The following is a 14,111-nucleotide window of genomic DNA, read 5'->3' as shown; positions in this document are numbered from 1 at the left end:
CGTGACCACGTCTATTTTCACACCTTTCTAACACATGTATGTGCAGCAGCATGCTTGAGGTAATGAGTCATGTTGTCTGCCAGACATGTACAACTTGAAAAACTTTTCTTACATAGACCACAATGCCCTTGCACACTTTACCCAACCAGCACTTTACCCAACCATACACAGAGTTTAATGCTTAATCATTCTGGGGCCTAATTATCATAGTGTTGTCGCCCTTGCACTACGCAAGGGCGGCGCTACACTAAAGTCTGATTTATCAAGCCACGCAAGGTGTTACTCTGCTCTGGGTAGGTGTGGGAGTCACGACTGATTTGCATATGACTGGATCCAAACTGAGGTCCCGTGGTGGGCTAAAATTAGGGATTGGGATGCAGCCCGAGCGATTGCCAGTGGCAGAGATAATTCAAGTATTTCATCACCTTGTTTTTTGCATCTGGTTAAAGTATGCATACTTGCTGATATTTGGGATATATTGCCTCGTTGTATAGGTATATTTCTCAGATTTTGAGTAGTGGCAAGTAAGCTTTGTGCAGGATATTGAATTTCAGAATTTTAAATTGAGCACTATAGGAATAATGTGGCTACTGCAGCAGTCACTATCCTTTGTCATTGGACACTCTGCATAAGTCCTGCTCCCATTTATCTTCTTAAGAGCTGTAGTAAATTGGCTGCATGTTCTACAATGGCTTTATAGAACAAACTAATTGGTCTCTTCCCTCACCTCGCTCTCCCCCCCCCCCCCCACTAACTGGGGTGTACAGGGCACTTTATATCTTAATGTATCTTGACCGTTTTGACTAGCCTGGTATGTAACAAAATGGGCCACATGAAGGCCTCATTCACTTGTAATGATTGACCGCAAGCTAGAACATCCTCATGAAACTGGTCTCCTATCACAGTTTTCCCAACCTCTTCCTATAGTGCCATATGGTGCGTTCTGATGGTACTTGTATGGATTTGCTGGACCCCCATCTCCCACATTGCTGATCTTATTTTAGACGTTCCACCAATTGTTCATTTTTTGCCCCAGCCAACCTCCCTTTTCAGCTCCTCCACCCACCCCCTTTAGGATTCTAAGTGCCACTGGTATGTCCACACATGGGTTCTGTGCTGCAGAACCTAGGCTGGCCAGACAAGGTCCAAATAGATCAAAACCAGTCTGGGGTTGCTTGTGTTTCTGTTGAGAGAAGTGGCCTGGTATATTAGGCCAGGTTGGTCCTATTGGAGTGGGGGTAATTCAAGGGCTAAAATGAATATGGCGGATTACTGTCAGAGGTTTTACAGTGCAGTACTTGACATAGGATTGTCACCATATTACTCCTGTCCCTGCCATCTCGAATTCCTGTCTGAGAACCTCAAACTGTATGAAGGGATGATCTCTCCACACATCTCCCCGATGTTCTGTACCTATTGTCGCCCACTTGGTGAAGCCCTCTAGGGTATTAACTTCTCGGAGTAAGTCACTGTACCACATTGGAGTCAAGGCTGTGAGTTTATGGTTCCAACCCAAGTATTGTCCGGCTTCCCTCCACACCTGCATTACCGTCCCAGTGTGTGGTGGCAGCATCCCCCCCTCCTCTTACAGTAGAGGATCTCCTCATAATCCCTGCGATCCATCGCACCTGTCTATGCAGTAGGCCGATTCCCGCCTATCCGAGAAGACCCAATCGTTAATCACGAATAGCTGTGATGCCCAATAGTATTTCCTAATATCTGGGATTGCTAGCCCTTTATCGTACACTCCCCTGTGCAATTTACCCAGGGCTATATGTGGGGTCCTTCTGCTCCAGTGGAGCAAACCTAGTTCCTTACCTACTTTGTACCTACTTTTTTTAAGTAATCCCGAGGGATTTGGAACTGTGTGGTGTGGAGCACATATGAGGCGCAGGATGGTCATTTTATAAACACCAGCTCTGCCCATTCAAGATAATGGTAGGGTCCACCAGTGTATTACATTGTCAAAGTCTAATTAGGGTAAAATGTTTCTAGGCAGAAACTCATGCCGGTTGCTGGTGACTTAGATACACAAGTTTTGGACCTCTTCCTTCGTTTCCCCCCCCTCCCTCCCCCACCCCTGTCACAAACTAGTGTCCGCGCAGGTTCCAGGTTCCAATAAGGGAAAATTTATGGACTTGACCCTATTTGTTTCTGTAGCTGCAGTAGCTACTGAACAGATCAAAGATTGTCAGGATTCTGGCTATTGAAGTAGGGTTTTGTGACCTATAAGAGGATGCTTTCGGCGTAAAGGGAGACTTGTTCCATCCATCCTAATTCTACATAGGAGCAGATCCTGATGGATCCAGGTTGCGAGCGGTTCAAGTAACAAGGGAAACAAATTATGGACGAGGGGACATCCCTGCTGGTTTCATTTCTGTAGAGCGAAGGTCAGGGCCAGTCTTAACCCACACCCTAGCCTGTGGGGTCTGATATAGAAGTCTAATCCACCCGCAGAATTTCGGCCCAAAACTTAGTCTGGTCGGGGTGGTGAAGAGAGCCATTCTAGTCTGTTGAATGACATTTTTTGCATCCAGGGCCATTAGCACAACTTGGTCTGCCCAAGAACATTCCTGTCATGTGGAGCACGCCATAGAGGCGCAAGACCAGTTTGAGGTGAGTGCTTCTATGTGGCATAAAGCCAGACTTGTCTGGATGTACTATAGTAGTGATGACTTTACTTACCCATGCTGTGAGGATTATTGCCAACACCTTTGCTTCCACATTGAGTAAAGATCACGGCAGTACGAGCCGCAATCGTATGTTTTTCCTTTCTTGTGGATGACCACAATCTAAGCTATTCGCTGGTCTGTGGGTAGGCAGCCTATTTTGCGTGCCTCCTCAAACCTCTCGAGCAAAGGCTTGCCTACCTTCTCTGCCTGGCCTTAAATAACTTTATGGTTAGGCAGTTGGGTCCCACAGCCTTTCTAGGTTGGCGGTCTTAGGCAGTTGCTGCTAGCTCCTCTGTCACGTCTGCTCTTAGGGCTTCCCTGGCATCACCCAAGAGTGTCGGCAGTGCAAGGTCTTTTAGGGGCTCCTCACTGTCTGCACCCATTCGGGCTCCCATATGAGTGTAGAGTCTCTTGTAGTAGGCTGCAAGGGTGTCTGCTATGGCCATATTTGTTTGTAAGGTACAATCTTCATCTATAAATCCCTTCACCCAAGAACTCTTTGTCCCTCTTTTCAAGCCAGGTCAGTAGTTTGCTGGTCTAGTCTGTTGTGACACCAATGCATAACTGTGTGCCTTGTTCTCTGCCTAGGCCCATAGCTCCTATTGGCAGAGGTTTAGTTGGCACTGGCGGGACACACCCTCTGTCCTCTGTGGCTGCTAGGTCTTTCTCTATGGCCACTCAATCGATTTTTTTTTTTTTTTTTTGATTTTTTTTTTAAAGTTTTTCTTCGTTTGCTTTATTTGAGCGTCGTACCAGGTGTACAATAAAGGGAGTCAATGACTTCCTAACCAGTATACCTGTCCCTGGAGTTTGTGGAGTAGCCAGTGTGGGCCAGTAACTTATAACCGAAGCGGTCCAGGTCTTTGTAATGGTTACCCTGGAAATGTTTCCTGCAGTCTGAGGAATGTTGCTACCGGTACTGGAGTACTAGCGTTCATTTAATTTTGTTCCCCAAGCCATTACCATTCCATGAGCAAACCTTCACTTCTCTCAGCACGGTCCCTGGCCTAGATATATTGGTGTCATGTGAGTTCGCATCTGCCACAGGGAAGGCCATTGCGGCCAGACAGTGACCAAAACCTGTGCTGTACTCTCCAGCTCCCTAACCCCTCAGTGAAAATAAATTGGTGTAGACGAGCCTGTAAATTAATGCTATAACCAAGTGTTGCAAATCCCATAACTCTCACCCTCCCTGGGTCTCTGCATCAGGAGTCTAAAACAACCCCAACTTAGAGTGCCTGTCGCCCCAGAAGTTGCCAATAACAGCGCACTACTCCACTCTAGTTTTTTTTTTTTTCTTCACGGTTTTCTCGTCATAAGCGCACCACTCCCAGCCTAGTACTATCCGAAGTACATTCTTTCACATATTATGGAGCTGTTCCTTCACTGCAGTATTCGAGGAGGATGTTCAGGGGGCTGGAGAAGGTGATTTGATTTCCTTTGAAATTGAAGGTAGCTATGGAGCTCTTAATCCGGGCAGTCTGCACTTGCACAGAAACTGGGTTTTAGCGCTAAAGAAAATGGTGTACAAATGTAGGGTCTGTCAGGTAAATGTGACGATATAAGAGAAGCATGGTTGAAACATCTGATTTTGATTAACAAACAGTGATTGGCGGGGTGCCTGCATAAATATTTAGCCAACTATCCTAATGAGTCTGTCTCACTGATGTTCTAGCAATATGCAGTTGTATAAAACCCAAATCCCATTACATCCTAGTTGACCGATTGTGTTGCCCTTATGTCCTGATCAAAGTCAACAGTGGCTGTCTAATGGAACCTTAGTGCAGGCATGTGTTTGCTTCCATTGTGTATTGCGCATGTACAAAACACAATGTTTTCAAATTAATACGCAAATAGGTCTTAAGACAAGCATTCACCATTCCAGGTAAAGTGCTCCATAGGGTAGCTTGCTACCTGACCAGGTGTGCTTGAGCACCACGCCTGTGCAATACAAATACAATACAATAGACTAACTTCTATCCAAATTGGCTAAGGGCAGGAGGCATACATGAAACGTTCAAAACTACCAAATCATTCAATTAAATCTGAACATTAAAAAATAATGACCAACCTATTTTAAAAAAAATCGAACTTTTAAGTAGACCAGTAACCCCTTAAACTCTACTTTTGCAGGTTTTCTTTCAATATTTGGGTGGGGGGGCGGGGTGGGGGGGGGGGGTGAGGGTTGGCTTACTAGGTAAATTTCTGGAAAAAGTGAAGAAAGCATTTAAGTATTAGCCAGCATTCCACCATGTTTTAGGCGACTCCTCTGTGGAACTGGTTTACCCAGAATTGGCTTGATTATGGGAACAGTCTTCTTTGTGATCCAGTTATGTTTACTCCAAGGCCATGCTGCCTGGCACCAGCAAGGACAAGGGTTCTCCTTCAACTCCCTAGCACCCACAGTATAGGGCTTTTGAACTAGTTCTAGGAAGTAGGTGTTTGTGCGGCACTGCCAAGCTGTCCTCCAGGTAGAGGCAATCGTTTGCAGGCAGTAGTTCTAGCTCTGTGGCATGAAAAGACACTGCCTCTGTTCTGTGGAGATTTTGCTAAGCTTCAAATGGAAGATGGTTTGAGTGTTTTGAAATGCTTATTATGTTTAGCATACGCTTCCAATGTGATTGCACACAGTGTCAGGTGTATGTTGTATTTATTTTTCTGTTATAGCTATATCGCCACCAACCAATCTGCACTTGGAACCTAGCCCTGATTTTGCAACCTTGACCGTTTCCTGGAACCGAAGCCCCTCCCCAGGTAAAGATGTTTGCTGGCATTTCTTCCCGCCTTCAAAAAGTCATGGCCGGTTTGTTCTAAGGAGCCTGTTCTCTTCACCGCAGGGCTTTCTGCAGAGCCCATCTCCTTTCTTCATTGTCTATTTGGGTGTCATGCAGTGAACCACAAAAATACCTCCATAGTTGACTGTAACCTAGGAATATTTCCAATGGTTGTAGTTTGCCATTTTAGAGCCCATTTGAAAACTTACAGTATGTACTTGAACCTCCATTTAATTTTTTTAACTGATTTCTTACACTTGCTCATTAAGCTTGTAGGCATTTCAAGTGTTTGTTTTGGAGGTTGTTGAATGGCTTACTTTGGTTTATTTATTTTCCCTCACATTTGCTGTGTGCGCTTTTTGTTCTTTTGTTACTCATGGTGGATGTGCATCATTTGGCTCATTCTAAACATTTCTTGAAGCCTGACTATATAATTAAATGTGTGGCTTGCATATTTGTTTAATTGCGGACTTTGCCTTTGTCTGTTTTAATATGAATCGTGTGTGTGTGTGTGTGTGTGTGTGTGTGTATGTATGTGTGTATGTATGTGTGTATATATTTATGCTGAGGTGTGCCGTCTCCCCGACGAAATAAAATACACTGCTCACCTGCACTTGGGTCTCCTCTCTTCTTCTGCGCTGCGGTATCCAGGATTGGGCTCCAGGCGAGAGCAAGCAGGGACTGTTTCATATATATATATATATATATATATATATATATATATATATATATATATATATATATAATATACTTTTTCTCAAGTTTTATTTGGGTACATGAAATTTGCATAGGATTTGTCACCATTCAACAGTGAGTGTAGATTTAATTCTGAACTTGAGGGGGGGGGGTGTAACCATCGCTTCAAACACCCTTTGGGCTTCTATTACCACTTAACTAGTTTAGTTCACATCATTTTGTACAGCAGCCATGATATCCCAAATCTATTTCGGGTTGAAGACGTTGGGCATGTCTGGGTATAGATTAAAAAACTGTACTTTATATGAAGGATTATAAATATAAAAGCTTCAAGATATGAACACTACCCCAATTTACATGGCCTCTAGGGTAATGCAGTAGAGGAGATTTAATTGCTTGCCATGTGACTGACCTGTGCTCTGTATTATAGGCATAACTGGATATCGCATCACCACTGCCCCTACTGTGGGGCATCCAGGCTACACTCTGGAAGAAGAAGTCGATGAGAGCCAGAGCTCATGCATCTTTGAGAGCCTGAGTCCTGGAGTTCAATACAATGTCAGTGTTGTTTCTGTAAAAGATGATCAGGAGAGTGAGCCCATCTGGAAGACAATCACACAAGGTAAATGATGAGTCCCTTCAGGGTATGATCAACCATCCCATTCCTCTTCCAAGCACTGTCCCCTGCACAACAGTGGAAACAGCAGCCTTAATACATTTGTAAGCAGCATTTCTACAAGATGAGAACTGCATATGTGGAATTGTGAATTTATATTTTGTGTTCATTCACATGGAGCGGTGGCTGAAACAAGAAGTTGGAATACTGCCCCGACCGATTGCCAATGCTTCCATTTGCAAGCATTCCTCCCATGTTGTGTGTGGTGTTGGTTTTCTCAATGGCTCCTGGAGCATCAGTAACACCTGTTCTTTCCCTCTGCTCCATACTCCTCTTCTGAGTGAAACATGACAGAAGTTGCACCAACAGAACACATAACTGTAGCACTACAGCCATTGGTTCCAGACTACATGCTTCAGTCACAGAAGTTGCTTGCTATTCTGTCTGTTTTCCTAAGGAGTTTTTCCCCCTTGTTTGTAACCTCTGAAGCTTCATGTCCACCAAACAAAGAGATAGGTGCCAAGGAGAGCCTTGTATAAAAAAATGTGTAAGGGGGAGGGAGGCATAAGGAGTTTCAAATTATGCCGATGAATCCACTTCCACAAAACAAGAAGTCAAGTGGAAACTGCAAAATCACTATCTTTCTGCTCCTAACCGATTTTGGAGGGGGCTGAATACTGTGGGTTTCAGTATAATTGGGTGTGCTATTAAGAAAGATCATTAGCTGAGTGTTCACTTCCTTTGAGTGTTAATGTGCTCTATTAATGTTTTGGGGTCTTTTTACTATGATGCCACCAATTTTGTTAAATACCTGTCCTCTTAGAGGGTTCAGGAGCCCAAAGAGGTTTGGAATGTCATTCATTTTCCTTCTTTAATTGATGCGTTTATGCTCCACAGGTTGGTTTCATTGTTTAGTATCCTTCCAATTTAATATATTTAAAACTAGTGGATTTAATAGAATCTTTTCTGTAATGTGCTGCTGCATTCCAAACTGAATAGTTAGTCTGGGTTGCAACCGTTAACTCCTCCCCAACACCCTAGGAAGTGAACCTTGCTTATGATCTTTCTGCGATACCTTAATTTGGTAGCTTGTAAATGCAGTGCTGTGCTCCAGCTGCTCCATTATGAAACCATATGCTGAAGCAGCAATACTAGTATGCTTATTAAATTTAGCTCTCCTAAGGAGGCCAAGGAGTGCTATTGGATGAGAGATGAGGCTGGGGAGGGGGAAAGATTGCGAATCAGTTTTCCATGAGTAAAGGCCCTTTGCGATTGCTTCTGGTGACTGACCCTAGTTTGTGTACCTCTTTAGGTAGATGGGGAAGCTTAATGAAGATAGCCTTATTGGGAGAAGAGGGAGCAGTGCTGGTTGGGGATAGGGCTTGGATGGATACGTTTTGCAGAGACTAAGTATCTTTTTCTGCCTTGAAGAATTTTCCTGGCAAGTTAAGGTTTAAGCAGATTTGTTGGTTCAAGGAAAGATTTACCACAGATGAAATGTGCTGTGTATACATTTAGAGAAACTATCTTGTTGGACTATGGTGTTCTGGTGAAAGCTCAATGTAGCATATTTTTGGGGACTTACTTAAAAGTACCATGGCAAACTAGTGTTGATACTGTAGATGGGAGACTAGAGATACAGATGGGCGGGTTAAACTTGGGAGGAAATGGACTGACATACCAATAAATTGCTACGGAAATCGCACCTCTTCAGAGATGGGCTTTGATCCATAGTACATGTGTTCAGGGACTTACAATATTTTATTTCGATCAGGACTTTTTTCTGGGCTTTTATTTGTTCCCCCTAAATAGTCCTTTGAGCTATGTCAGTGGCTGTAATAACCGCATCAGTTGGTCTTGGTGGCTCTTGTATGGAGCACAATTTGCCATTAGCATGGCCTTGTAGTGCTGCTGGCTTGTTTTGCTCAGTTTCAATTATTCATGCCCATTGAGACCTAGTGATTGTCAGCACCTAAATTCTTATTAGATACTTCAACTCAAAATGGGCATCCACTTGAACCTTTAGCTTTTTGTTATTTGGTAACATGGTACAGCTTGAGCATCTAACATTAATTTTGAGTCACGCATATTAAACGTTGCTTTTATTAACCTGCCATCAATTTGCAATCCATGTAATCTGATGATCGCGGCTTCTGTTCATTTACATTTCTCCCACCTCCTTGCTTTTCTGTTTTTGCTTCTAAACCAATAGAGGTGCCATCGCTCACTGATCTAAACTTTGTTGATGTAACCGACACGAGCATCGATCTGCGGTGGACGCCACTGAAGGGCGCTACCATTATCGGTTACCGCGTCACAGTAGTAGCAGCTGGGGAGTCTGTACCAATCTATGAAGATTTTGTTGGCCCCACGGAAGGATACTACAAGGTCTCCGGGTTGGAGCCGGGCATTGACTATGACATCAGCGTGATCACTCTTGTTAGCGGCGGAGAGAGTGCCCCTACCACGCTGACACAACAAACTGGTGAATTTAGAAAGCATCTGGGTTCACAACTGGTCGTGATGCCTGCTTGTCACTAGCCAAATATACCATGGTTAATTCTCTTGGTGTTTAAGACTATTCACTCTTAAGTTAACAAATTATGGCCTAACCTTCATTAGTAAAGAGTGCTATACCTTAAGAATGCGTCTTCTTGTAATTATGTTGGGAAATAGCCCCCATTTTCATAGAACTCTGTTTGGCTTCTGATGGTCCCATGTGCCTTTCTACTACAAATGAAGAGCACTGGCTAGTGGCATGCATGTTTCACAGGGGAAGGCTATCTGCATTGCATGATCAGAGGCCTTTGGGGTGTGAGGGCAGTGTGGACTGGACCTATATTCCATAAACTTTGCATGCAGTCTTCCTTCAACCATTCTCAAAAGTGAAGTGGTTATTAAAAGATCTTATAAAAACCTGAGAAATGTTGGGTGATTCAACCTTTATGAAACAAGTAGGGTTAAGCTTGTCATCTGAAATGGTGGCCCAGCTTTTGAGATGTGGGTGTTCAGGTAAAGTCGTCACATTCCTACCATTTGCAGGTTTCTGCATGAATTCCAGTTATCTGTTGTGCATGGTTCGTTTCATGACTGCTCTCCTGGCCCCTTTCTTCCTAGCCTGGAATTGTCTTGTGTCCATTCATCTCACTTGTTTCACTGTCTTAACTCCAGCTGTCCCACCTGCCACGGATCTTCGCTTTACCAACGTGGGCCCAGACTCTATGCGTGTGACCTGGTCTGCTCCACCCAGCATGGTGCTTTCTAGCTTCCTGGTGCGCTTCGCCCCATCCAAGAATGAGGAAGATGCCACTGAGCTGACTATTTCACCATCCGACAACATGGTGGTGTTGACAAGTAAGGAGAAGCGGCATACAAGAAAAGAGATTGGTCTAGAGAGATGACAGTTTCAATCTATATTTATGAATGTGAGCTTTAGGTGTTGGTATGGGGAAACGCCACTGGGGACCTTCCAGGAATGTACCATTTTATAGGACTGGACACCTGCTATGCTCACTGGCTTCAGTGTCAATTCAACTTCACGGTTCTTGCTCGGAAGTTGTTACCCCATCCACTGCTACCTATCCCTTCACGCAATAGGCCAATCTGACTCTACAAAAAGATAATGTTTATCTATGGATGTAACAGTCTTACAGTAGTGAGAAGAGTTTGGAAATAGGCAGCCATCTCACCTCCACAGTTCCAAAGTCTAGTAAAAGGTGAGATTGGGCTCTAAAACACACTTGACGTACAGCCAGACTGTTCCACAAAAGCAGTATTGGTGACCTTTAGGTATATGAAATGCTTGATGGCACTGATTGAGTAGTTAAGAATTTCTGTAGAGTTGCCTGTATAAGGAGACCTATTCATATACCAGTTACTGAGATGGACTTTTGTGAATCTTAATTTTCACATTTTTTTTTTCCAGACCTCCTGCCTGGCACTGAATATGTAGTAAGTGTGTTTGCTGTGTATGAGGAACGGGAAAGCACACCTCTCGCCGGAGTGCAAAGGACAGGTAAGTGTTGAGGTGATCGGAACATAATACCAAATCAGAGTTTGGGTAAAGATTTTGGAGGGGTGGGGGGTATAGAAAGCTATTCACTGACAGTTATCCATTTCTATTCAATAATGTAATCAAATTGTTCATGCATAGTAAGACTTTATGGACTTTAATTTGAAGGTACCTCTCCTGCAGACATGCTATTTATTCTTTACACATCTGTCAGAACATGTGAATCAGATGGATAGTTCTGTCGTGGTTATGCATCTTTTGATGGGGTAGCACAGCGTGAAACCTGTATGTTTAAAAGTGTGCATTAGCTTCAATGGTGGCATGTTGGTAAGGCTACTCACTTCCACCTCTGAAATGGTGGAAGTACTCAGAATTTCAACCTCAAGGATGATTTAACCTATGAAGCCTGGTCCATCTGCCTACAGGAGGTTTCCAGGTCCAGACCTAGACTAGGCTGGTAAAACATTTTGTAATGAAGATAAATTACCATTGGTTATTAGTTTACTTAGTCAGAAAGAAAAGTGATGCAGAGGTAGCTAGCTGTCATTTAAATCTAGTTGTTTCACGCATCCGAGTTTGGGGTGGTGTTACTAGGGAGAGTGCAGTGCAATGGTTTAATTGAAGATGGTTCCTATTTAGATGTAGAAAGTCCATGCCACGTTATGCAAGTTTAACACTACTTTTCTGGTAATCCTCATTTTAAAAACTTAAATTAATAAATTCCTAAAATGTCAGTGGATTATTACTGGATTTAACAGTCTAAAGTTATGCAGAGGCACCCTTTCCAGAACTTTTAATACATTTTAAATGTAAAATATTATGGTACCTTCTGAATTCTTCCAGAATAATTGATAAAATGCCCTCTTTTAAACAGGTCTCGACTCACCAACTGGTCTAGACTTCTCGGATATCACATCCAGCTCTTTCACTGTTTACTGGATGGCTCCGCGAGCAACTGTAACAGGCTACAAAATCCAGTATTATCCTGAGATTGGTGGAGGCCGGCCAAAGGAGGAGCGGGTGCCACCCTCTCGCAACTCGCTTACACTCACCAACCTGGCCCCGGGCACAGAGTATGTGGTCAGCATTTTTGCTGTAAACGGCAGACAGGAGAGCGTGCCTCTTGTGGGACAACAGGCAACAGGTATGTTGACCTGCGTGGTCAGCAGGTCCTTGATTGAATGTTTGTATTGAAGGGAGCCATTGGTAAGGGCACTTGCCTTTTGAGCCTAGATCCAGAAGTTGTGAATGATTGCAGCCAAATATAGTTCTGTTTTGGATAGAATAATTACCTTCTAAATGATTAACCCCCTCAATTTTTCTTTCATTTCTGCCAGTTTCTGATACACCGACTAACCTGGAAGTCACTTCCTCCACACCCACCTCGTTGAGCATCAGCTGGGATGCCCCTCCTGTCGGTGTCCGATACTATCGCATAACCTATACCGAAACAGGTAATACTATGCAGCTAGAACTAACCTTTAAAAACTGAATGACCAAACGATCATGTGTGGCTTACCAGTTGGAGTGGGCATGATTGAACAATATCTTTAGTTAAGGCCTGTGAGTCTAGTCTGTTAACACTAAATGTAGAGGAAGGAAAATGAGCTGGTTTCAGGTCCATATATCAGCACTTTTGGCTACATATTTCATTAAAGTTTGTTGCCCTTTTTCACTGGTTTATAAAAGGTGAGTTTAGAGACTTCTAGGAGTGGCAAATAAAACCCACAATAACCATCCTTTGGATATCCTTTTTCTAATAAAGGGATAATTAACCTGTAGTTCCCACTTTTCTACATCACTTTTTTCTTCTTTTCCTGTATTCTGCGGAGCTATTAGTGGTAAACTGAATTCTGATACTGAGTAAGCAGGCTGCAAAGCTGAAATCAGTTTTCCCTCATTTATGTATTGGTAGCAGAAGTTGAATTTGCTTTAACTCTTTAGCAGAAGATACTAAAATTCTCCCTGGGGGAAAAATACTGTTTTAATTGAATGCACAGAATTATCATGGAAGAACATGGTAGATCTCTGGAATTATTAATGATAAGAGTACATTTTCTGAAATGTATACTACGTTGAGCGATAACATTTAAATTAACATTGCTGCCCTATGTATTAATCAAGCTTTTTAGAATTATGCTTTAAAGTTTTACTAGGCTAGCAAGACTTTAAATCTGTCCCTGAAAGGGTTCTTTTTCTAAGCTGAAACTGCGAATGAGGAGCGTTATTCTAAATCAAATTTTTTTTTTTTTTTTTTTTTTTTCCTAGGAGGTGAGACGCCAGTTCAGGAATTCACTGTACCTGGTGACAGGTCTGATGCCCCCATCCGTGGCCTGAAGCCTGGAGCGGAATACATAATCACTGTGTATGCTGTAACAGGACGAGGAGATAGCCCTGCTTCCAGCAAGCCAGTCACTGTAACGCACAAAACAGGTGCGGACTACAGAGCATGCCGGGTAATATGCACGAAACCTATAACTCTTCTGTTGTGTTCTTACAATTGTAACTTTCTTTTTGCAGTGGTGGATAAACCAACTCAGTTGCAAGTGACCGATGTTCAAGACCACAGCATTCAAGTCCGCTGGATGCCTTCCTCTACTCCAGTGACAGGTTACAGAGTCACCAGTGCCCCCAAAAGTGGTGTTGGCCCTACTGTGTCCCATATTGTACCCCCAGGTAAGAGCTTCCAAATTTGCAGTGAATTCCAAACTTCCAGCAGATACATTATGTGGGATTTTTAATTTGAGAAAAAGCCATGTATGTACACACTTTGTTTTAGCATTATAATAATGGATCATTAGGTTACCCTACTGGTTGCATGGGACAAGCTCTATAAGTGAGGGTTTGAGGATTCTCATACACATTTCCCTATGAGAGCTTGTGCTGCAGCTGTAAACCGGCCATAGCAAAGCTCCTCATAGTCAAATGGGAGTCTGTGTGAATCCCTGCATCTCATGGTGCCTTCCACACGGTGCAGGGATTCACGAGGGGACACGATATGTGCCCCCTCTGCCCCAAACCGTAGGCAGAAGGGGGCCCTGCTTACGGGCCCCGAAAGTCACTTTCTGACAGGCTTTCCATGTCGGAAAGCCTGTCTGAAACCGGTAACGCAATTCCTACGGCAGGAATGCATTTAGTTGGGATTATGTGCCGGTCTCCGACTGACCAGCTGGCTCCTTGAGCCCCTCAGAATCCAGCTGGAATGACCGGCCCATTTCAGTTTCAACTGCCTGTATTGTAATGCAGCGGCCGAAACTGAACCCCTCTGACCAGAGGTCAGAGGCTTTCTGAGCCTCATCACGGTTTGTCTCCTCTTAATTTGGCCCAAAATAGATACAAGA

The 14,111-nt window shown here is 43.5% G+C and overlaps 1 protein-coding gene across 6 annotated transcripts in view; it reads left to right on the top strand.

Moving 5' to 3' along the window:
- Positions 1 to 14,111, top strand: part of FN1 (fibronectin 1) — a 150,554-nt gene that overhangs the window by 93,673 nt on the left and 42,770 nt on the right. For 4 of the 6 annotated variants that reach the window (XM_078681302.1, XM_078681301.1, XM_078681306.1 and 1 more), the window contains exons 23-31: positions 5,340 to 5,426; positions 6,573 to 6,764; positions 8,971 to 9,243; positions 9,930 to 10,112; positions 10,684 to 10,773; positions 11,645 to 11,914; positions 12,108 to 12,224; positions 13,039 to 13,203; positions 13,291 to 13,446. In XM_078681302.1, coding sequence (XP_078537428.1) covers positions 5,340 to 5,426; positions 6,573 to 6,764; positions 8,971 to 9,243; positions 9,930 to 10,112; positions 10,684 to 10,773; positions 11,645 to 11,914; positions 12,108 to 12,224; positions 13,039 to 13,203; positions 13,291 to 13,446 — 1,533 coding nt within the window. The remainder of the gene's footprint in view (positions 1 to 5,339; positions 5,427 to 6,572; positions 6,765 to 8,970; positions 9,244 to 9,929; positions 10,113 to 10,683; positions 10,774 to 11,644; positions 11,915 to 12,107; positions 12,225 to 13,038; positions 13,204 to 13,290; positions 13,447 to 14,111) is intronic. The other 2 variants (XM_078681304.1, XM_078681307.1) reach the window with 1 other exon arrangement.

This window comes from Lissotriton helveticus, chromosome 3_1 (assembly GCF_964261635.1).
Source record: "Lissotriton helveticus chromosome 3_1, aLisHel1.1, whole genome shotgun sequence".
NCBI lineage: Eukaryota > Metazoa > Chordata > Amphibia > Caudata > Salamandridae > Lissotriton > Lissotriton helveticus.
The sequence above is the reverse complement of the archived record's forward strand: the minus strand, read 5'-3'. Positions and strand labels throughout refer to the sequence as shown.